The sequence below is a fragment of the Macadamia integrifolia genome, chromosome 5 (assembly GCF_013358625.1).
Source record: "Macadamia integrifolia cultivar HAES 741 chromosome 5, SCU_Mint_v3, whole genome shotgun sequence".
In the NCBI taxonomy this organism is placed as follows: Eukaryota; Viridiplantae; Streptophyta; class Magnoliopsida; order Proteales; family Proteaceae; genus Macadamia; species Macadamia integrifolia.
Window position 1 is genome coordinate 6319790 of NC_056561.1, and position 22483 is coordinate 6342272.

Here is a 22483-nt window from a genome sequence, read left to right on the forward strand (position 1 = left end):
TGCACCCAATGGTTGGGAGGGACTTTGGGTGCATATAGGTCTCTCAGCAACCATGCGCATTGTAAGGGTGTCAATCGGGATGGGTCTATAACAGTACCAATACCTAAGAAGCCAATCCTAGTACCATTCCATTTAGTTGATGGGACCAAACTTAGATCCCAATCCCATTTACTAGTAGGACGGGATGGTACTGGTTCCTAAATGGTTCCAAGGACTATGGGAAACGGAGAAGAAATTCAATAGTTTCTAACAAGATGGTTCTATTATTAGTTTTGTGGATTTTTCATTAATATGAGATCTAATGTGCCTTACTTTACATAGCAAACTATTATACAAAACCTTGATCAATTTCATGATTTTAATACTTCAAACTATCTAAGAACACATGTAAACTTCTCAAAAATGTAATAAAGAAGTCCCAATGCAGCTTTAGTGCTATGACCAAATAAGGTTTTTTTTTTTTTTTTAATTAAGTGCCAAACAAGTTTGTGGTTATAGATATATCCAATCATTTGAAACCTCTATGAAACAACTCAAATCTATCCCACGTGGTTCCCATGCATACGTCTCATAAAAAAGTTCCCATGCATGCATTTATTTTGGCGGGAATATTTCTTAGAGGTTTAATTTATTAAAAGAAAAAGAAAGAAGAAAAACCAGACTTGCCAGTTGCCACGGTCAGGAAAACAAACAAAAGAAGGAAAGGATAGAAACCATTTCTAACGACACACATAATCAAAAAAATTCTTTTCCTCCATTTGAAAAAAACTCCCTTTTTGACTTTCCCTCCATGGAGGAATCTCTTCTTCCTCTCTCCGTGATGAACTCTTTTCTTGTCTTTAATCTTTCCCCTCCTGTTCAGCCCACTTCATCAATTGTGCTTTCTCCTCTTCTCATAGCTTTCACATTCTTGCTTCCTCCATATCTAGCTAAACAGAGTTTTTTCTTGATTCCAATTTCTAAACTTGTTGAAAACGAAAGCAAGATCATGGAAAATTTAAAAACTGTAATTTAATCAGAGAACCCAGAAACCCTATCTATAAATTGTCTCTCCATGCCTCGGCTCAATGAATCAAACTTCCTTTCCCTTTCTTGAATTCATAACTTTTTCTCTTTCAGAGCTTTTCAATTTTCAATTTCTGATCCAATGGCTTCTGGGTCTGTCTTCAAACGTTCTGACACCATTGCTGATAGCATGCCTTTGGCAATGAGGCAATCACGATATCATATGAAAAGATGTTTCGCAATGTATGTCTGATATTTGATTTCCCCTTTGATCTCATTCTCTCTTTGTTGTATCAATTTTTATTCATGAGAAGCTATGGTTTTCAATTCAGGTTTACCTCAAAGGGGAAGAGGTTAATGAAGGTCCACCATTTAAGGAATGAAATTGATGCATCCATCGAGGACAAGCTCGAAAGAGCCAAGGTCATGGAGGGCTTGCTTGGCTTCATCTTGTGTTCTACTCAGGTGCTGCTAATTAGTGCCCTCTTTAATCTTGTTTCCTTAATTCCTCCAGTTTAAGAAAATCTCACTGATGATAATGTACTCTGTTTCTTGGATATTACAGGAGGCTGCTGTTGTTCCTCCTCATGTAGCTTTTGCTGTAAGAACGAACCCAGGATTTTGGGAATTCGTTAAGGTGAACTCCGAAGATCTTTCGGTAGATGGAATAACTCCTGCAGAGTACTTGAAGTTCAAAGAAACAATCAGTGATGAGAAATGGTATGCCATCTCTGTGCCTCAAAAGTTCGAAAATTTCTTATTCTAAACCATCCCTTAAAAATGAATTTCTTTCATATCATAGGGCATTGATCATTGATTTGGCTAGTCTTGGGATTTACTTAGATCATATGCTCCTCAATTCACAATTTTTCATCTAGTAATTTGTATGAAAATAGAATAATATAATTTGGATATGCAGGGCAACTGACGAAGATGCATTTGAGGTCGACTTTGGAGCATTTGACACCTCTATTCCTCATGTTACTCTGTCATCTTCAATTGGGAATGGTCTCAACTATGTCTCTAAGTTCTTAACTTCAAAGTTGACAGGGGGCTCTGAAAGTGCAAAGCTTTTGCTAGAACACTTACTTGCTCTTAAGCATCAAGGAGAAGTATGGAAACAATAGAACCTGGTAAAAGAGGTGATGATGTTTCTAATGGAATAGTTTCCGAAATTCATATCCTCTTCCTGTTCTGTTTGAATCTTGCAGAATCTTATGATCAATGAGACACTCAACACTGTTGCCAAACTTGAGGCAGCATTGATCGTAGCTGATGTGTATCTCTCAGCACTTCCAAAAGATACCCCATATGACAAGTTTGAACAGAGGTCTCTGCTTTGTCTTTTTTTTTTTTCCTTTAGAAAAAAAAAATTAAAAGGTAATTCAAACGATAGGCCTTAAAAGTGACTTTTTCTTAATTTCAGGTTTTCTGAGTGGGGTTTTGTGAAAGGATGGGGTGATACTGCTGAAACCGTCAAAGAGACGATCAGATCACTCTCGGAGGTACTCCAAGCACCAGACCCACTGAACATGGAGAAATTCTTCAGTAGGCTTCCAACAATATTCAATATTGTAATCTTCTCTGTCCATGGATACTTTGGCCAAGCAGATGTCCTTGGCTTACCTGATACTGGTGGCCAGGTATAAAACAAGTCCAAGAGTTAATATAAACAGATTACATGCAACATTAATAAATGAGCTGACAGTTTATGCCATTTTAAACAGGTTGTTTACATTTTGGATCAAGTGAAGGCCTTGGAGGATGAATTGCTCCTCAGAATTAAGAAGCAAGGGCTGAGTATCAAGCCTCAAATTCTTGTGGTATGCTGATATCATTGTGAAATGACTTCATAATCATCATCAGTTCAGGTTGATTAAAGCATTTCTTATTGGCACAGGTTACCCGACTTATACCAGATGCTAAAGGGACCAAGTGCAACCAAGAGTTGGAGCCAATACTAAACACTAAGCATTCTCATATCCTTCGAGTTCCATTTACAACAGAAAGCGGTGTCCTTCGCCAATGGGTTTCCCGTTTTGATATCTACCCCTACCTTGAGAGGTTTACTCAGGCATGTACCCCATTAAAACGCAACCCATTCTTTTGCTTCAGCATCTTTGTCTTAAACATGCATAGATCATGTCAATCACATATTGCCTTTTCTGAATTCCAAGGATGCCACTGCTAAGATCCTTGATCACTTGGAAGGGAGACCAGACCTCGTCATTGGAAACTACACTGATGGAAATCTGGCAGCATCTCTCATGGCAAGCAAACTTGGGATAACTCAGGTATGATGATATTGTATACAAAATCCAATCAATTTGTGGAGTTCAACTCTCACCATTACTGATCTGATGAACTCCAAATGTAGGGAACCATTGCACATGCTCTAGAGAAGACAAAGTATGAAGATTCAGACATCAGATGGAAAGAACTGGACGCGAAGTATCATTTCTCATGCCAATTCACAGCTGACCTTATTGCAATGAATTCTGCTGATTTTATCATCACAAGCACGTATCAAGAAATAGCAGGAAGGTCAGACACTGCAGAGTCTAAATATTTTTGTCAGAGCTCCTAGCAAGTTTAGTTGTTCATAGAATTCAGAAGAACTCTATCAAGACAGTCTCAAGCCTGATCTTTTCAGAGGTCTTTCTGAAATATGATTTTAAGTAAATAGATTTTCTTGGAAAACCACCTAGTATTTCAATGACTTCACCAATTTGGGGCTTTCATGAAAAGCTTGGACCACATTTTAGATGCAGTCATGATTATTACAATTTTGACTCGTTTAAATATGCAGAATCATTTCATTCACACTTCTGAGTGAGTCCCGAGTTGAGTGCAGAGAAAGTTGTTAAAAAGACTAACTTCAAGTATTTTATTTTATCTGCAGCAAGGATAGGCCGGGACAGTATGAAAGCCATGCTGCATTTACACTACCAGGGCTGTGCCGAGTAGTCTCAGGCATCAATGTCTTTGACCCAAAGTTAAACATTGCTCCCCCTGGTGCTGATCAATCTCTCTACTTCCCATACACACAGAAACAGAAGCGGATGACCTCATTTCATCCTGCCATTGAAGAACTCCTATACAATAAAGAGGATAACGATGAGCACTTGTGAGTCACATACTATCAACTCAAGTATTGTCAAACATATATCTTGATTTGAGTGTCAAACTCGGTGAAAAAATGACACAACAATGTCTCAGTTCACTCCATTATCCTGTACATGATGAAAATCCAGGCTTCACTTTTATGTGTCTTAAGCATAAAACACATGCCAGGATCACTTAAACTTTTGAAACTTTAGTAATGCAACTAAATTTCTAATGTCTGAATTGAACTCTTATTTTGACAGAGGATATCTAGCAGACAGGCAGAAACCGATTATCTTCTCAATGGCAAGACTTGATACAGTGAAGAACATTACAGGATTAACTGAATGGTATGGGAAGAATAAGAGGCTCAGGAATCTGGTAAATCTTGTCATTGTTGCTGGATTCTTTGATCCATCCAAATCTCATGACAGAGAAGAAATGGCTGAGATTAAAAAGATGCATAGCCTTATTGATAAGTATCAACTTAAAGGTCAGCTGAGATGGATAGCTGCTCAGAATGATAGAGTCCGGAATGGAGAGTTGTACCGTTGCATCGCTGACTCAAAGGGAGCTTTCGTTCAGCCTGCTCTGTATGAAGCATTTGGTCTTACAGTTATTGAGGCAATGAACTGTGGGTTACCCACCTTTGCTACCAATCAGGGAGGCCCCGCTGAAATCATTGTGGATGGGGTCTCAGGATTCCATATTGATCCCAACAATGGAGATGAATCAAGCAATAAGATTTCTGGTTTCTTTGAGAAGTGCAAGGAGGATAATGGATACTGGAACAAGATATCCACAGCAGGCCTCCAACGTATATACGAATGGTAACTAAATAAGTTCCTCAAGAATATCCACTTATATAGTTTTAATTATTCTTTCCTTCTCTGATATTTGCATTTTTTCTTAATGTCTGTGTTTTGAAGCTATACGTGGAAGATCTATGCGACCAGAGTGTTGAACATGGGATCCATCTATGGCTTCTGGAAGCAGTTGAACAAGGAACAAAAACAAGCTAAACAAAGATACATTCAAATGTTCTACAGTCTCCAATTCAAAAACTTGGTAACTTGTCTATTGGCATTTTGGGTACTGAATTAAATTACTTGAAAAGATAAACAGATCAATTTCAGTATTTCTTACTCCTTTCCATTGTACATTACTACAGGCAAAGAATGTACACATCCCAAGTGATGGAACACAAACCCAAGAACCAGCAACAAAGCCAGAAGTTAGACCTCAACCAACACAGAATCAGCCAACGCAGAGGCAGCCAACACAAAGGTACTAACATGAAAGTAGTCTAGTTTGAAGTCTTCTTGAATATTGAGACCCTTGCTCACATGCTCTAGTGTTTTACAGACCTGTTTAGAATCTCAATTTAAACATTTTCTACTGATGTAGCTTCATTTATAAATTTTCATCCTAAGTCCTTAACCATTGCATATCTTCTTGTTTTGTCTGAAATCAGGCGCACCCAGTCTCGATTGCAAAGGTAAGTTCACATCACCTTTTACTGCGTATCAAATCCTTCACTCTATCTCCCATTGGGTCAGCACTTATACCAGTCATGTAACTTACTTTTAGGATGTTCGGTTAATTCCTGAATCAAAAAGGTCTTAGGATCATTCCCTACTTCAACTCAAAAGAGCCTTATTCGCAGGGATGAAGATTCAGAGGTGAAGAAGCTTGGCTCCCAAACCCCAAGTGACGATCATGTTCGTTCCACCTGGTGGCAGTGGTGCTCCTTATTTCTTTCTCTTGCCTTTCTCTACTACATCGTTAAAAAGATATCTGGTGCTTTTATGTAATAAAAGTGTGGGAGTCGATCAGATCAAGTTCAAATAGATGGCTGGTGTGTTTATGTAATAAAAGAGTGGGAGTTGATCGGATGTTCAAATAAAATCCTGAATTGTGTTCAGAGGTTTGGTTTCCTGGATCGTAACCTTCTCCAGAAGAAGAAAATTCATGTATATATTTTCATCTTACTGAGTTCAATAAAATATTTATTTAAAACTTAATATACACATGGGAAATATGCATACATCTTCATCCAGCAGTACAAGTTTGAGGGAGTCAGCTGGATTTGGATTTCTTTGGATTCGGAGACTGGTCATAGTAAGATGGTAATGTTGGTGCCTTGGGGGTGGTGGATGAGTTTTCTATGAGAGAGAAAATGGATCTTTCCACAAGCTGCAGTTACTAACTAGAGCACTGCTACAACCCTTTTCTATGGTAAACCATCTGTTAACACATTAAAATTTTGAACCCACATTCAAGTAAAGATAAGCATCTTGGGTCCTAAACATAGACCAATCAATCTATGCAGTGATATGGGAAATTTCAAAACTAGAGACCATAATTTGTTTTTGCCAATAAAACTGAAGGTCTACCTACCTCTCTTTCTCTTAGGAATCCCTTTATGCTATTGTTAAACCTGAAAATTGAGTCCACTAGATGGTAGAAGTGTCTAAACGTAGTGGCAGCAAAGTGCAATTGGCATATTTATCAGATGAGAGGGGCAGGTAAGCACATGGAGCGCTTTGTGTTAACCAACTCACTAAGGCCAAGTGGACTCCACCAAGCAAACCTATTCCTAATGTAATTCTATATTCACTTTAGAGATTCTGTTGCTGAGGAAATCACAGAGCTGGCTCTAGAGACTTCACTGATCTTATGCTTATGCCTCCAAACTAAAGGCTAACTATAGTACAGGGTACCCCCTGGATTAGCCATAGATACAGTTCAATTGTCGAGTTCAGCTGAAAAATGAGCTGCCGACCACAAACTTAGAATACCCAACTGATCTGGCTGATCAGAGGGATTAACCAAAACTGACCCTGATTTGGAAACAAAGCTCCACATATGAACTCTTTGTCAATTTCTAATGAAGAAACAATAATTTGATAAATAATCAAACGCCCCATAAGATTTTTTAAGAAAAATTGTCTAACATACATTGGTTTTATGTTTTGCACATCCTCTCTGTTTTTTTCTCTTCTCGTAGTCAAGGCATCCATTATGAATTCACCGACCCCATTTTCGTAACGTCCAATGCCAAAGTCATTGAATGGATAAATCGCCAACTCTTATGTGGGACTATGTAACAAGTAGTTTCACAACAAGGATATGACTCTTAAGGTTGTTAATCAGTTCAGTTTCGGTTTAAACGGTGTGGATCGGTTTGATTCACATTTATTTGACTAAAACCATAATCGCACCATTTACTAAACGATTCCACTTTCTGAAACCGTGACCATTTAGTAAACGGTTTCAATTTCCACGGTTTCTAAATGATGTCGGTTTCACGGTTTTAAACGGTTTCGATTTCGATTTATTCTATACGATTTGTAAAACGGTTCACAATCGATTTGTTATAACTTGCAACCATCTCTAAATTGAAGATCATAAGTTTATCCAAAAATAATTGACAACCACAAGTAAGAGATTCTATATTGATGATGGTATGTCTTAATTTGATAATCTAATGTTATTTCTTTGCATGATCATTCACCAATGTCACTCAATTTATAACCCAGGATCCTTTTCATCTCCCCGAGCATTCCCTAACAAATCCATAAACCCAAGTTCCTAATTCTCAAAGCCGTGCAAATGAAAGAAATAAATGAATCATCATATCCTTAGATTAGAGTCTGGGCAGAAGAAGAAAGAAGATGGGAATAATTGAATGAAAACTATTTGGTTATTTTGTAACTAATAGATTAATCGTACGTACCTGATTGAGAAAACTAAGGGTTCAAATCATGAAAAGGGAAGTAGGGAACACGAGACGTCTCAAATCCATTTCGTTCCAATCGCTTTTACTTAGGGTTATATTTTTTAAAGTGATATGCCGATACTACCCCTGCTTTATTTAATTGTTATACAGATTAATCGGATTGATTTAAACAATTCAGTTTAAACAGTTTCAATTCGATTTGAAACCAATGGGTTTCGCGGTTAAAACCAAACCAACCCAACCCATTTAGCTAATCGGCCTGAAACTTGAAACCATAACCGCACCATTTACTAAACGATTTTGCAATTTCAATGTAAATGGACCGATTTGATTTCGATAAATGATTTCGGTTACAAATTCACATCCTTAATGACTCGCCATTTTGAGAATGTCCAATGTCAAAGTCATTGAAGGGATAAATCGCCAATCCCCATAACGGACTACGAAAAAAACCAGTTCCACAACAAGGATACATCCAAAACACTAGAATTCACAAATAATTTAAAATTGCCCCAAAAATCTAAAGCTCTTCAAAGTATGGATTGTGTATGCAATCTTAAGCTTCACAAGGAGACTGTTTCTCAACTTGAACCTATACGATCACCAGAATGCAATGGAAAGCTATGACCACTTCGATTGCAATGAAACAACCTTATCATTGTACCGAGATCCGCCCTCCGGTCTCTCTAACCAACATATCAACTAGAAATCTCTCATCATAACAACCATCAAAAGCACCTCCTTCATGACGACAGATTGTTTTGGCCACATGTTAGAACAGATTCAGTTCTTCCCTGCCCTGACACCAAGATTGTATACAATTCTTGGAGAAAAGTTTTCTGGTTGGGAGCGTGGCCCCTGCAACAGTGCTCCAACCAATGAGCGTGGCTCACGGCAGTACACCGTCATCATTACTCCCCTTCCCCACTATATTCTGAAATACCCACCACTGTTCACAAAGACCCATACAAAATAAAATAACGGGCAGCGGTGAGGAAATACTTTCTTCATCGTGGGTGATGGGAAACCTGGTCCAAATTTCCATTTCTAAATGAGACCTTTCAAGGCACCCTAGGTTAGAAGACAATAGCAGGAGACAGCCTTCCTGACGAAGACGAACATAACCACAAGCAATAAACTCAGGTAAGTCCAATAAAGTAAACTGATGATTCCGAACCTCTACAGATTTCATCCTAAACCAATATTATTCCACTCAGAAGTAAAATTTCCAAAGTTATTGAGGGAAAGAAGTGGGTTGTCACAATCTTAGCTAACCAAAGCCAACAAAGAGAGTCGCAAGAAATTTTTCTGAACTTAAGTCGAAACAAACTGATGTTGAAACACAAATCATTTGCATCCTCCCGATGATACACACCATATTTAGGAACTCAGTTCTGTGCTCTGCGCATAAGGCATGCAGTAACAGAATATACCGGTGGAAGTAGTGTTTCTAACACACTACGTGCATCATACCTAGCAATAGAACATAACCTTCTTCACATTGTCCTTGAGGGCAGGGAGTGGTCGAACAGCAGCACTCGCACCTGAGATTCGTGTGCTTCGGCCACCACCACTTCCCGCACCTGCACGACCTACTGCTGCACTTGTCATAGACCCACTATCCGATGTCTCTGGTTCCATGTAGAAACGTGCTCGAAATGCAGCTAGATGTGCATAATATGCCGGAGGAACTGACACATCACAACCACACATGGAAACACAAGTTATCAGAACCAATAATAACATGGACGCAACTATAACAGTGACATACAGGAAGTAAAAACACAGAATATAGTAGAAATGCAAAATAAAGGTAAAAGACTAGTTACTATGATGCATTTGCCAAGGGATCGTGTCTAAGATGGGGACAAAAAGATCAAACATAAAACTTGACACAAAACTCAAAAAGGAAAGAAGAACTAACCAATGGACACCGAACGGGTGCACCTCGCATATCTGCAGCAATAATGAGATCATGTCAAACACAAGCAAAAAAAGTTGCAAGGCAACGATTTATACCAGATGCAATAGAATGGGTTAATTTCATACGTGTAGCACAGGTTGTTCGTGAGAGACTGCAGTCCATCAGCAGTGAACTCGTTCTCATCCCAAAGGACATGATAGTGAGCCGGGCGGCTTGTACCCTGTGCAGAGTTAGATATCACAGTAAAACACTCAGTCCAATAGATAGCCTACGTACTGAAAAGTTAAGATAAAAAAAATCCATTTTACCTGGATACCAGCATGGCTGCACAAGTAGAAATCAAACTCTGTTGGGTGGCAGATCTTAGAATCAACAACAGTTCCTGCCACACAAAGACAGTGAAAATAGATTTTTGATGTATGAAGAAACTAGTATCAGTATCCGAACAAATCAGAAGATTATGAGCAAGCAAAATATTAGCTCTGTTGAACATACCAGGTAAAATGTTACCACTCCTGTCAACAGAGCGGCGGTCATTATGGTTGCTCGCAAACAACCTGGTATGGTGACGCTTTTGAACCACAACGAAAGTAACAGGCGGCTGATAATTCGGCTCCAAAGAGGCACATGCCTGAAGTACACATTGGACACATTCATAATTGGAATTAAGGCGGACTTTCAGGTTCCCTAATTATTAGTAATTTAGGATTATCACTAGTTTAATAAAAGCAGTCCACCTTTCGGATTGCATCCAGTTCATACAGCAAGACTTGATAGAATTGGCCTTCACTCACCCCATCTCTGCAAATAGAACATTAGCCAGGCCTACGTTGAATAGAAACAATGAAGAATATATTGACGATTGATACCTATAAAATATTATCCGCTGTGGTTTCTGGCCAGTTGCTCTGCGGAAAGATATTAAAAGTTCCCTGGCAACACAAAATCCAAACTAATTCAGAATGTCCACTCAGAGAAAGAAAATGATTTTGTCTCCATAAGCTCATTATGCATAGCCATTTCAATATAGAGCTACCACTAAATAATTACAACCACTTGAGATTTAGTCACAGACTTTATCATGCCACCAGACACCGTTCCTCTGGCAGGATCTTGCCAGACTTTAAACAGATCTTGAATCAATTCCTGGCGATGAGCTTGAGCACTAACCAGACCAGCATACTTAGTGACTTCTGGCCAATCTTGAGATGCCACAACCTGATGCAAAAAATGTAAACAAAATTATCCAAAATTAATAAAATAGAACAAACAAAATCAAAAGCAGTTTCAAATAAAAGTTGTATAAAGCTAAATGCCTACATGTATGTACAAATACATCCTCTAGAATAAAAAACACAATGAAATGGAATTAACTAGACAATAAAGAAACAGTGTTTGAAATCGTCAAAAAAAAAAAAAAAAACAAAAAACAAAAAAACAAAAACAAAAACAAAAACAAAAACAAAAACAAAACAAAACAAGAAAACATACAGCTGCAATGGATGGGCTAGAGTCCTCGCCGGGATGGGGATGTGTCACATCCGCACCAAAGATAATGGTTGGCCGGTCACTGACTAGAGGTATACGCCTCGTCAATGCATCAAGAAGCACTGTATTTCTTCCACCAACCTTGACATTAATCTTTAAAGCAACATTTGCCAGATATTGCTTGCTCTTCTTAAATACATGCTTAGTTAAGCAACACTGGGAAACAAGTCCAAGGTCGGTCTCACAGATTCGCTTCAAATCACCTAAAGGAACAACATATGAGAGATTGCAGAAAATTACATCCTTCTCTTGTTGTGGAAGATAAATTAAGGAATGGTCAACGGTAGGAGTTCCATACCATAGAGAGAACCATTATTATCAGGCAAAATAACAATCAGTAAATCAAGTTCCTTCCCATGGTGCTGGAGTTTGGTCATGGCATCATGATACCTAGTCTTCAAGGCTCTCTCAACCTGATCAGGTCGAGCATTGTAGGGTGGAAGAACTGGTTCAGGATTGAACGCCTGAAATAGAACTGTGTCACTGGAGGCTATTGTTCAGAAAGAGGACCAAACCATCAAAAGCCAACATGTATTTTTCAAATAATACCATTCCTGAGGTTTGGCACATTTGCGCAAGCTCTTGACAAAATGCACGGGCAATGCTTTCCTGTATGTTGCGTGAGAAGTTTATACATATCCAACTGTTCACTGTTCCTCCATTAACCATTTTCTGCAATTAAAAGATGCAGAGAATAAGAAACTGTAAAATGGTTCATATGGCATCACTTGCAGAACAGCCATTCTTCAATAGGTGAGAAACTAGGAAAGATGATACTACATGTAAATGTATATACCACCTTAATATATATGCACTCATTACAACTAAATGGGGTCAGAATTATGAAAATAAACAGTGTTCCTCAAATTACACAGCAACTCAAAAATGAGCAAAGTAGCAATGTCAAAAATGTGCTGCACTTAAAATTAAAATTAATCCATTGATTCACGATATTTCATGAGGTACAAACTCTAATATAGAAGTTACAAAATTTTATTCCATTGAAATATTAATAATATTTTACAACCTAGTGTTATTTTCTTGGGGAACAAATGTACGCACATCAACATTTACGAATTAAAATTCATGTCCAAATGAATAGTTGTATAATTATATTACCCTTCATACCAAAATTTCATATGATAAGAAGCCCCAAGTATAATATTTGTCATCTCCTTCCCATGTGTCGGAATTAACCCTAACTAACCAGGTAAGCAGTCACTGTTCATCCCAGCTCATGAGAGCACAAAACTTGGGCCACATCTAATAGCTTGAATATCTAATTAACAACTCCAAATTATCAGCACCAAAATTCCAAGCAACAAATTTTGTCATTTGAGGAAGGCCTTAACCAGTGGAAAGGAAAAAAAATTCAAAACTTCCAACCTGCTTAATTAGTTCTAACCCAGCTTTCTTGATCGTAGGAAAAATCCAGGGGAATTAAGGTCTGCTAGTAACTTTTCTATTCCAATCAAATATTCTGTCATTTTTTTGGGTTTCTCTTCATGTGGAGTAATTTGCAAGTTAGATATGCATTTGACAACATGAAAACATTTCTCACTTTCCTCCTCCTCTTCTCCCTCCAAGCTAGTCACCAAATAGGCCCAACACACCAATGATCAACCCAAAACAACAACAAAGATGCAATTAAGATACAAAGGTCAACAACCTAAACCCAACAACCAAATTCAATCAAATCCAAATTGGAACGTCACCTTTGTTTTCAGTTCAGCATTGTAATTGAATTTCCAATCGCAGAAGAAAAGAAAAGAGGGGGATGAGCTCCAACCAAGAAGCTTGACACGATCAAAAGAAGATGTCGTCTTAAAGAGGCAAGCTTCCCACCACCAGGAACCCATGGTCGTCGGGAGATCAACGTGAAAGTTGTAGGTCGTGGGGGTAGAGTTGCAAATGGGGTGGAAGGGTGACACAAAGAGGGAAGGAGATTCGGGATGAAAGGGGTGCAGAAAAGGTGGGGAGGGGGGGGCTAGCGCGGAGATTGCAGACCAAGAAAGAATCAAAAGAAAGAGGGAACATGGAAGTGTCATCCAAGAAACAGAAGTTGATAATATCTCTCTTCAAATGACAGACAGCCAGAAGGTGTTCCCCCAGTGCCTGCTATAATCACATGTCGCTGGAGCTTGCGTAGCATCACCTAGCATGGCTCACCCAACTGATCTGAGTCAGTTTCTTCTTTCTTTTTTCCCCCTCGTCTTCCCAACCCCAACTGAAAAATCATTCAAAAATAAATTCGATTGATTGATGAGTATGCAACAGTATTTGGTTGAATCTTCTCTGTTTTCCAAAATCTGTATCCACAAATCCATATGCATTAATTAAGAAAATCACATCCTTTCCTGAATCCAGCATCTCCATGCACTTCCTCCACATATCCTTCCTCCCCTGACATATTGAATTATTTCTGTTTTCTCCGAAAAAATGAATAGATGACAAGTTACGGGAGCATGAATAGATACAAGTTTCCACATTGATGGTTGAATCTTCTAGGATTTCCAGTAGCGGTATTCCATAATTCATATGCATTAATTAAGAAAAATTACATCCTTTCACTCCTGCATCCAGCATCTCCATGCAATTCCCCACATATCCTTCCTCCCCTGTCAATTGAATAGATACAAGTTAAAGGAGGAAGAATAGATACAAGTTTCCACTCCCTCTAATCAAAGCCTACAGTATGCTTGAGGCCCCTTTAAATCTCAATTATCTTTCAAGCTTCAATACCACACAAAGGTAGATCATTGAACTTCAAAGTCGTATAAGATGTAGAATCAGATGCGAAAGGGGACCCATTCTCTGGGGGAGTTGCAGAGCTCAAGGGTGCTGTGGGTCAGGCGGCAGGGGGGAGATTAGAGAGCTGAGAGAGATGGAGATAGAGGGGAGATGAGAGAGAAGGGGAGAAGGGAATTTTTTTTTCCTTTCAATTGTGTTACTAGAACACAGGAACAAATTAATTTTGTTTTGCGTGTCTCAAAATTGTGTTCCATATGCCTGCCCAGTCCATTAAAAAGAATAGAAAAACGAACCAGTTACCAAACATGTTTCTGTTCTAATACTGTTACTGAAACAAGAATGTTACCAAACAGACCCTTAGTTTCTCACAACATACCAGAGGTTCAGTGCTAATTACTCCAATTGTCTACATAGCCTATCCATTTTGCACAATTCATGAGCCACATCCATTACCCGTGAAAATAAACAAATAAAGAACCAGCTTGTAGTATAGAATTCAAATAGCACACAAGAACTTGAAGCTTTCAGAAATTCAACAAAATAATACCTTATTCATCATATTCCATTGGCCAACTTCTGGAAGGCAATCTTTCTCCCTTCCTGTGTCATGGTATTTAAGCTGCAGAAGAAATAGGCAGCAATCATGAGCAAATAACGTGAATCACATTTATTTGAAAAGAATAGAATACAAAAACTACTAGAAATGGCTACAAGTTAACTTACCCATGGTGGTGGCAGAATGCGTGCCTCAACTTGAGCAAGTTTCTCACTGATCTTGATCCCAAATTCTTTTGCATACGGATCGTCACGGTAAGCATTGTGGTGAACCGTCTGAAGGGAATCAGCTTTTGATCACTTGTTAAAGTAAAAAAGACTGACCAGTGGCTACCCAATATTGATTTGTTTCAAGCATTAAAGCAGACATTTCTACATGCCAATTCACAGAATTCAGAGCATAATGGTTCTTATTATAAACTGGGAAAATTATTTGACATTATCATTCAGGGCATAAAAATAAGTACTTCAACTCTCTTTGGGGAACCAAAAGTTGATTTTCATTTGTCTTCATCATGGTTATTTTCCATTTTGAAGGGAAACCGGGGCCAAAGGATTCTTTAACTTTCTGGGAATTTCCATCAAACCAAACAACGCATAGAAATGAAAGTTTTCTTTACTTTACAATCCACCATTTCCATCCCGACCTAATAGAGACCGACATTGGCCAAGTGTAGACAGTATAGGGTGGAATCGTGACAGGTACAACTGAAACCAAGCACTTTGAAATAAGATTTTTAACCCCCCATCTCTAGAAAGGTCGTTATCTATTTGCAGTTTAATGTTTCATCTCTACCTACAAGCTCTCTCTAGAAAGGTCTTTATCTATTTGCAGTTTAATGCTTCATCTCTACCTACAAGTTCTTGAACAATTAATACTGATATGAATCATATGGTACCAACATAAATGTATACATGCAAGTATGCGACTGTTGCACTTGTTTCAATTAACCATGCATTTACTTGTCAAGTATAATATTAGTGTAACAAAGAACAAAAACTATGAACAATAAACAGGCCCAACAATCACAACCCTTCACTTTCAAGCAGACACACTAATGTTCTATATTTTATCGTATCTTCAACTGCAAATTACAGTATATTAGCTAGAGTTGGTATTCCAGCAATGAACACAATGTAGTGCCCCATCTGGTTACTAGAACCAGAGTAGACTAAGATACATAAATGCTATACAAATGCCATAACAGCATTACAATATTCAGCTAATGTGATGGTCAATGTAGAGAACATATATGTCCAAAAGCCAAGTTAGACAGCAATTCCAGGGCATAGAAAAATTTTGCAAAACTATCAAAAAAGGAAAATGATAAGAAAAGCAATTTCATAAATATTCTTTCACCGCATAATTGTCATGGCATGCTGAAACTACAATTACATCTCATAATACAGTAATTAGCCCCAGAAGCCAATAACTAATTTTCAATACAGGTTTTGGTTGGAAATCATGCTTAGTCAAAGATTCTTCAATTCATACCAGCAGTGGTAAGAAGAAAAAAAGATTAGAATCAACTGAAAGTCTTCTCTTATTATAGGCCAAATTGAGAAAGCAGAGACACAATGAGATTTAAAAAGGGGTGGTGGGACATAAAGCAGATAATAGAGCCTTGTGGCAGTTATGCACCTGCATAATATCAAGTTCTCGTTCATGAGGACGCTGACAAGTCACTTTCAGCAGAGCTGTAATCTGCCTTTCATTTAATCTCTTGGAATATCTCTGGCCTTCCACAATCTTACAGACCTGCAATCATTCATATTTGGTAACCGAGCAAATTGAGACAACATATGCAAAAATCATGAGTTCATGACAGCTGCAAAATGAATTGACCTCCATTGGCAGATAATTTGGCCTCTGTTGGTTCCCAACTTGCAGACAAGGCCACTGCGTATGCTGAATGTTAAACCCATATGTCTCCTGGAAATATTGGACAACAGATTTCACTGTTCCTCTATCATCAACCGGGAAGCTGCCAAAGGCGAAGAGACAGTGGGAGCCACCACATTAGAGACATCATATTCATAATTTAACAAATTAATAAAGTTCACCAGAAAGGGAAATAACAAGGCAACACACATTATTCAACAAAAAATGAACCCCTTACGTCAGCTCTCTTGTGGCCTGCGAAGTTAAACCAGATATCCGGTATTTTCTGCGCATATTTCCCCTATGAGTAACTTCAACTTTCACACCTCTGAGAGCTTTCTTGATCTGTTAGAAATATACAATTATAATCAATTTATCTCAGACATAATAAAGAACTTCATATACATGCACATGACATAATTTTTCAGATGAAATACTTATTTGACACTTCCAATGAATTCAATTTGAAATACAAAATTATGGGGAGGGGGGAAGTTTTAGTCAAGGCAGGAAAGAACTAGAGAGTGCTAAAAAGAATTGTCAAATAGTTTTACCCTCGTGATAAGCAAAATAAGCACAAAATAAATGGGGCCTTGTCAAGACCCAGATAAACACAAACTGACCTTTACACGATCAGAATCAGATAATGGTCTGGAAAGAACATCTCGGTTCAATAACTGGGTTACAAAATCAATCACAGGCAGCGGTTCAATGAAAGCAGTGGAAGACATATCTGCAACATCCCAAAGAATGAGACTTTTACCGAACACATAAGAGCAACAGAGGAGCACAAAATTGAATTTACTCACTAAATTGTGGTGCAATGTAACTTATAAAACAAGAAAGGCCAGAAAAAAGATCAGAAGCCTCCCGTTAAATACATCAACAAAATACAATTGAAATTCACAAACTACTCAGAAATTGGTTCTAACTAAATATAAACAATCTTACCAATATTCAGAGAGAGACCCATCTGAGTAGGCCGGATACTCTGGTAGAAACCACGCCAGCTTTCCAATCCCTCACCAAGTGTTTGCCTTCTCCCTAAATTTGGGGAATAAAATGAACGGCCCACAGGGGAGTATCTACAACCGGAAAGAATTAATGAATATTAATGAAATTTACATGGCCAAATAATAATGAAATTCATAAAGTAATTCAAAACACCATGGAAAAAATTATGGAAACATCATCAAAACTCAAAAGTACCTTGAAGTGGGTAGTTCACGCAAAACGATGTCAAGGACCTGAAGAGCTTCCTGGGGTGCATCTGCCTGCCTCCCTGCCAGAAACATTCCTAAATGATGAAGGTCAGCACGAGCAGCAAATTTGATGACAACCCTGAACTGCCGCTCCCTCCTACATCAAAACAGAACATCTCACACAAAATCAGCTACAAGTGTAATTGAGAGCCTGCAAAACAGATAAATGAGGACAGGTGCATATTGGCAAGACCTGGGAGCACCCGTGCCATCATCCTCATTGATTAAAGTTATTGAGAACTCTCTTGAGGTAAAAGGCAACGGCCCAGCAGTATAAAGGCTCTTTCTCCCATCATAAGCAGGAAGTCTCTTTCCTAAGTGTGAGTCCCTATACAATCCCACCAGTTGTGCCATCACAGCCCGGTTCACACCCCGTGAAGTTACTTCCGGTGTGATCGAAACCTAGTCAAAGTAAAAAAAATATATTCAAGATAACCAACATGAAATTAAGCACCTAACAGCACATGAAGGTTGAGGATATGAACTCACATCATATTGATGCAGTTCCTTATCTGGAAGCTCAGCAAAGAAGTGGTTTGCTTTCACCATACACTTCGCCCCAGTGCTGCCCTTGCCAGGGCGGAGAGGAAACCTCATAGATTTGCTGGATGCAGCAATAGGCTGAATCGACTGTGTCGGTGTTGCTTCATGCTGTACTGAAAGCTGCTGAAACTGCTGTGTTACCTGTGCAGTGCTTGGCTCAGATGGCTGGGATGAAGAACCAGCCTGAGAATATGACTGTGATGGTTTCCCAGATGGTGCAGGCTGGGGGCTCACCATGGCTTGATACTGAGCCTGGTTTGCTTGGTGCAGCTCGGGAACTGGTGGCCTAGAATGGCCACCAGAAGTAGGCCCTCCCCCACGACCACCGGCCACACTGCCACCGCCTCGGCGCCTTCCCATAGGTTCAGGGGGGGCACCCATAGGTTGTTGAGGTGGCATTCCACGTGGCTGGCCTCCCCGACCCTGATAGTCTGGGGAGCTGCCATACTGCTGAGCTGTCATTCCACCCCTTGGCTGGGACCCACCACGTCCCTGAGGAGAATATCCACCTCCATATCCTCCACGACCTCCTTGCTGGGGCTGTTGCTGAGATTGGGGTGCCCAAGTCCTTCCCCCACCTCCCTCTTGAGCAGGAGAAGCTCTTTCTGTTGGGCGCTGGGCGCTGCGGCCAGCAGCATCTTGGGATTCTGAACTCTCTCCACTGCTGCTAGAAGGTTCAGTCCTCCTCTTTCTTACCATGATAACAACTGCCCAAGAGCAACAGAAACAATGTAAAATAAAAATTTATGAAATGAACACATGATACTCAAAGTGGATGGAAAAGCACACTGCACACTGCACACTGCACACAATTATATTACACATAAATCAGAATAACACACTAGGGAACCTTCGAAGTGAACAAAAAATGCAATTGCCAATCCATCCATCAATTAGCTCATGCCAAAAGCGCCTAAAATGTTTGCAATATGCAAGAAGCCTACCAATCTACAATCCCAATCAAAACTCAGGCCCAGCAGAACAGCTAATTGAAATGACAAACCCTTATTTCAACTGAAGCTAACCAAAGCAATAACATAAACCAATACCGCACAACATAATGGAGAAACATGGAACCGGTCCTTATGTCAAGCTTTCAAATATCAAAAAGGGGGAACCCAAACAAAGAAAAGAAACTAATCAAGCAGCACGTTGGATACATCTAAAACTGGGTAGAACGTAAAATATGTATTAGCTGGCTGTCTAACACATCAAAAATTACAAGCAATGGCTACTATAGGAAGACAGCAAAAGCACAGAAGTTAGCGACTTAAAACACTTTTAACATTTCCAGCGCCATAGTTAGGCAAGATACAGAGGCTACATACAGAAGGAGTAACCCAAGATAAACCCTAAACCATTCGACGTTATATATACTACACCAGCAAACAGAAGGTCGTAGAACAGAAATCATTTCAATTGCCCAAGCGTAAAAGAACAGCCTAAAATCCAGTAAAAATGCACAAAAAATTCATGCAATAAGAGTATAATATAGATCAAGTACCATAACCAAGACTGAAATGCAAAAACTTCAACTCTCAGATATCCGATCGCATCACATAAATGATAAAACCCTAAGTCCTAAACTCAATCTCATATCAAATAATCACTAAAAGGAAACAGAAAACAATACAACTTCCAGTGGCTTTATTCACATAAAATAAAAATCTGAAGTCCTATATCTAATCAGAAGGGAACTAAAAACCTCATACATCTGTACTCCGACCAAAAATAATGACCCTAACAACAATCTAAACAGCACAAAATGACTCTAAAACCCTAACAACAAATGCACAATAACCTAAACTTAACCGAACAAAAATACTAAAAAGAGAACCAAAAAAATACCTCAGAACCATGGGGAAACAATGGAGTAACGAGAGCAGAGATCGAAACCAGAATACCTCATGAAACTAAGAACACGATATTTTCAAAAGAGACGTCTCAGATCAAGAAAAAAAAAAAAAAGTTAAAACAAAGCAAACACCGATAATGAACTAGAGCAAACCACATTCCAGAGAGCATAAAACCAGAAAACCACCATGTTTACCTCAAACCCGCTCTCGAAATACCGCTTTTCCTCCAATGGAAGGATTTCCACTTTCCTTAGCAGAGACTGTTCTGGTCTCGAAGACGAAACGAGGAGAGAAGAAACAATAAAAAAACCGCACAGTACACAACAGTGCAGGCCTGTCTCTCTCTCTCTATCTATTCTTCCGAGTGCAAATCCCTACTGTGACCCCTCGAAGACTGAGAGAGAGAGACACCTATATAAGGGGGTAACTTTACGATAACGACAGACTCTCTCTCTCTCTCTCTCTCTCTCACTAGCTTTCTCTTTCTCTCTCTTCGCTCAGACGTGAACGATGACGTGGCTAAAAATAAATCTTCGAGTAGTTAAGTTGATGACGTGGCTCTTTTGTTGTGTATTACAATGACGTGGCATGCCACGTTTGATTCCCGGTGGGATTAAGCGTTGGAACGAGGTGAGGGGTGACAATGTGACATGATTGGGCACGAGCCCACGAGGCCCACGATTCGTCTCGATAAGTGGAAGGTTCTTGAGTTTTTACTAATAATTAATTACGTCAGTTAAGCAGGATTTGTGGAAGCTTAATAATGGGGTTTATTGATTTAAGTGAGTTCTTTTTCCAGACGAAGTTAAATTTTAAAAAAAGTTAAAAAAGTAAAAAAATGTTTTTCTCTAAGAAGTTTCTATACTGGTACAAAAATTGATAACTTAGTCTCAAGTTACCAAACTACCCTCATAGATATCTATATAATAAGAAGGCAGAATGGAGAAAGATTAAAGTAAAAAAGTGAAAGCAGTGTAGGGGTGACTTTATGTAGTGGAATGGGGTCACATCAGGGCCCACAAAAGTGTTGTGCGGCCCCCACTTTAGAATGATTCCTGGGTTAAACCGTTAAAGTAAAGTTGGTGACGACCAGATGATTGGTAACAAAAAAAAATACTTGTTTTTTCTGCTTTTCCTCTTTGAAAATCTATGTAGGTAACGGTTTGGACTTCACTTGCCGTGGGGCTGTGGATGTAACAAGAATTAACTCTGTCATTGTCATTAAAAAAAAAAATTGGAATTCTACCAAAAAAACATGTCCTCTTATCAAACACTGTTTTTTCTTCCTTTTTTAAAAAATTTCTAAATTAAAAGTTGAATGATTTGAAAATAAATTTAAAAAATCAGAACAAAATCGGTGAAAACGCCCGATTTAACTGAGAATCAACTGATTGGAATAGGGCTGTTTTCAAATAACCTTGATTCTCATTGACACTGAGTATGAGTGAGTTGGGCTAGTTTCGTCATAATTGAAATCATGATTAATGGAGACCGATCTCATACTTGATACCTTATTTTTGAACCTTACTGAAAAACCTGTACAACCTAAACCACATGTTATATGCATTGAAGGCAAGAAAAAAGAAAAACACATTCACTCATCACTCATGTCATCATAATTTTTATCCTATGATTTATATGGCCCGTAGGTGGTACAAAGCTCAATTCTTTTGTAAAGGCAGGTAGTAACCTAACCTTTAAGAAAGATTCTCTCCCCGATCCCATGAAGATCTCTACATACTTGTCCAATCATGTACAATTGAAACTCTCTGTTTTACATGCATAAGACTAACTTAAACTAAGAAGAGTTTGGTCCAACTTGAATTCAAATCAGCCTACCATCTGCTACTAGGTCCAAGAATGGCTCCATATGAGGGCACTACTATATCTCTCCATGGTTTTAGTGCACGGTATCGAATCAAGTATCGATCAATTCCAAAATACATATATGAATTAGTCATATTAGATCGATTTGGACCGTTTTACCCCTTAAAAAATAGACATGAAAACTTTTTTGACAGTTTTACCATTGCTTATTCTGATATCATCAATAAATATCAATTAGGTATCAATGTCAGTCATGGCCGAAATTGATAACTTAAATAATATGCCCCCACAAGTCTGTCATGAAGAAGAGAGATTAACACATTAACTTATATCATTGCTGCTGTCATGAATTTTGTCCCATTATGATTTTCTTTTCTTACATTCCAAACATAGTTGGTTGTCCATTTCTTAATGACAATTCATTTAAAATGATTACCAACATTTATAAGACTCTAATAAGGGTGGTTTCCCCCCCCCCCCACC

At 38.7% G+C, this 22483-nt stretch overlaps 2 protein-coding genes across 3 annotated transcripts; one reads left to right on the plus strand and one right to left on the minus strand.

Annotated features, from left to right (window-relative positions):
* The first annotated feature begins 754 nt into the window (after window positions 1–754).
* LOC122078406 (sucrose synthase 7-like) lies at window positions 755–6134 on the plus strand. 2 transcript variants are annotated; one of them, XM_042644374.1, is made up of 16 exons: window positions 755–1248; window positions 1338–1470; window positions 1571–1725; window positions 1925–2117; window positions 2217–2335; window positions 2432–2648; window positions 2733–2828; window positions 2906–3079; window positions 3183–3299; window positions 3383–3549; window positions 3908–4132; window positions 4374–4940; window positions 5040–5178; window positions 5282–5397; window positions 5585–5608; window positions 5777–6134. In XM_042644374.1, exons 1-16 carry the CDS (start codon window positions 1148–1150, stop codon window positions 5922–5924), a joined length of 2691 nt encoding a protein of 896 aa, XP_042500308.1. In that variant the 5' UTR covers window positions 755–1147; the 3' UTR covers window positions 5925–6134. The 2 variants fall into 2 exon arrangements, with proteins under 2 accessions (XP_042500308.1, XP_042500309.1); XM_042644375.1 differs by having other exon boundaries at window positions 5701–5919.
* Window positions 6135–9038: 2904 nt separating this feature from the next.
* On the minus strand, window positions 9039–20568 carry LOC122078405 (protein argonaute 1-like). The gene is made up of 22 exons (XM_042644373.1): window positions 20368–20568; window positions 18264–19024; window positions 17968–18176; window positions 17722–17871; window positions 17464–17597; window positions 17136–17245; window positions 16751–16857; window positions 16477–16615; window positions 16273–16389; window positions 14799–14906; window positions 14623–14694; window positions 11874–11996; window positions 11623–11788; window positions 11268–11527; window positions 10852–10994; window positions 10646–10708; window positions 10514–10577; window positions 10272–10407; window positions 10085–10158; window positions 9902–9996; window positions 9777–9808; window positions 9039–9543 (listed from the first exon to the last, which is right to left on the minus strand). The coding sequence occupies exons 2-22, from the start codon at window positions 19014–19016 to the stop codon at window positions 9326–9328; spliced, it is 3273 nt and encodes a 1090-aa protein (XP_042500307.1). The 5' UTR covers window positions 19017–19024; window positions 20368–20568; the 3' UTR covers window positions 9039–9325.
* Between the last annotated feature and the right edge of the window lie 1915 nt (window positions 20569–22483).

What these genes read in the sequence shown, in the direction of transcription:
- LOC122078405 (XM_042644373.1), bottom strand. Translation starts at nt 19,016, where the DNA reads ATGGTAAGAAAGAGGAGGACTGAACCTTCTAGCAGCAGTGGAGAGAGT. An exon ending in AATGGAATATGATGAATAAG is followed by an intron (nt 11,997 to 14,622) that starts GTATTATTTTGT and finishes TTTTAATTGCAG; the next exon opens with AAAATGGTTAATGGAGGAAC. An exon ending in CAGCGGATAATATTTTATAG is followed by an intron (nt 10,578 to 10,645) that starts GTATCAATCGTC and finishes TTCTATTTGCAG; the next exon opens with AGATGGGGTGAGTGAAGGCC.
- LOC122078406 (XM_042644374.1), top strand. Translation starts at nt 1,148, where the DNA reads ATGGCTTCTGGGTCTGTCTTCAAACGTTCTGACACCATTGCTGATAGC. An exon ending in CTCTTAAGCATCAAGGAGAA is followed by an intron (nt 2,118 to 2,216) that starts GTATGGAAACAA and finishes TGAATCTTGCAG; the next exon opens with AATCTTATGATCAATGAGAC. An exon ending in TACCTGATACTGGTGGCCAG is followed by an intron (nt 2,649 to 2,732) that starts GTATAAAACAAG and finishes CATTTTAAACAG; the next exon opens with GTTGTTTACATTTTGGATCA.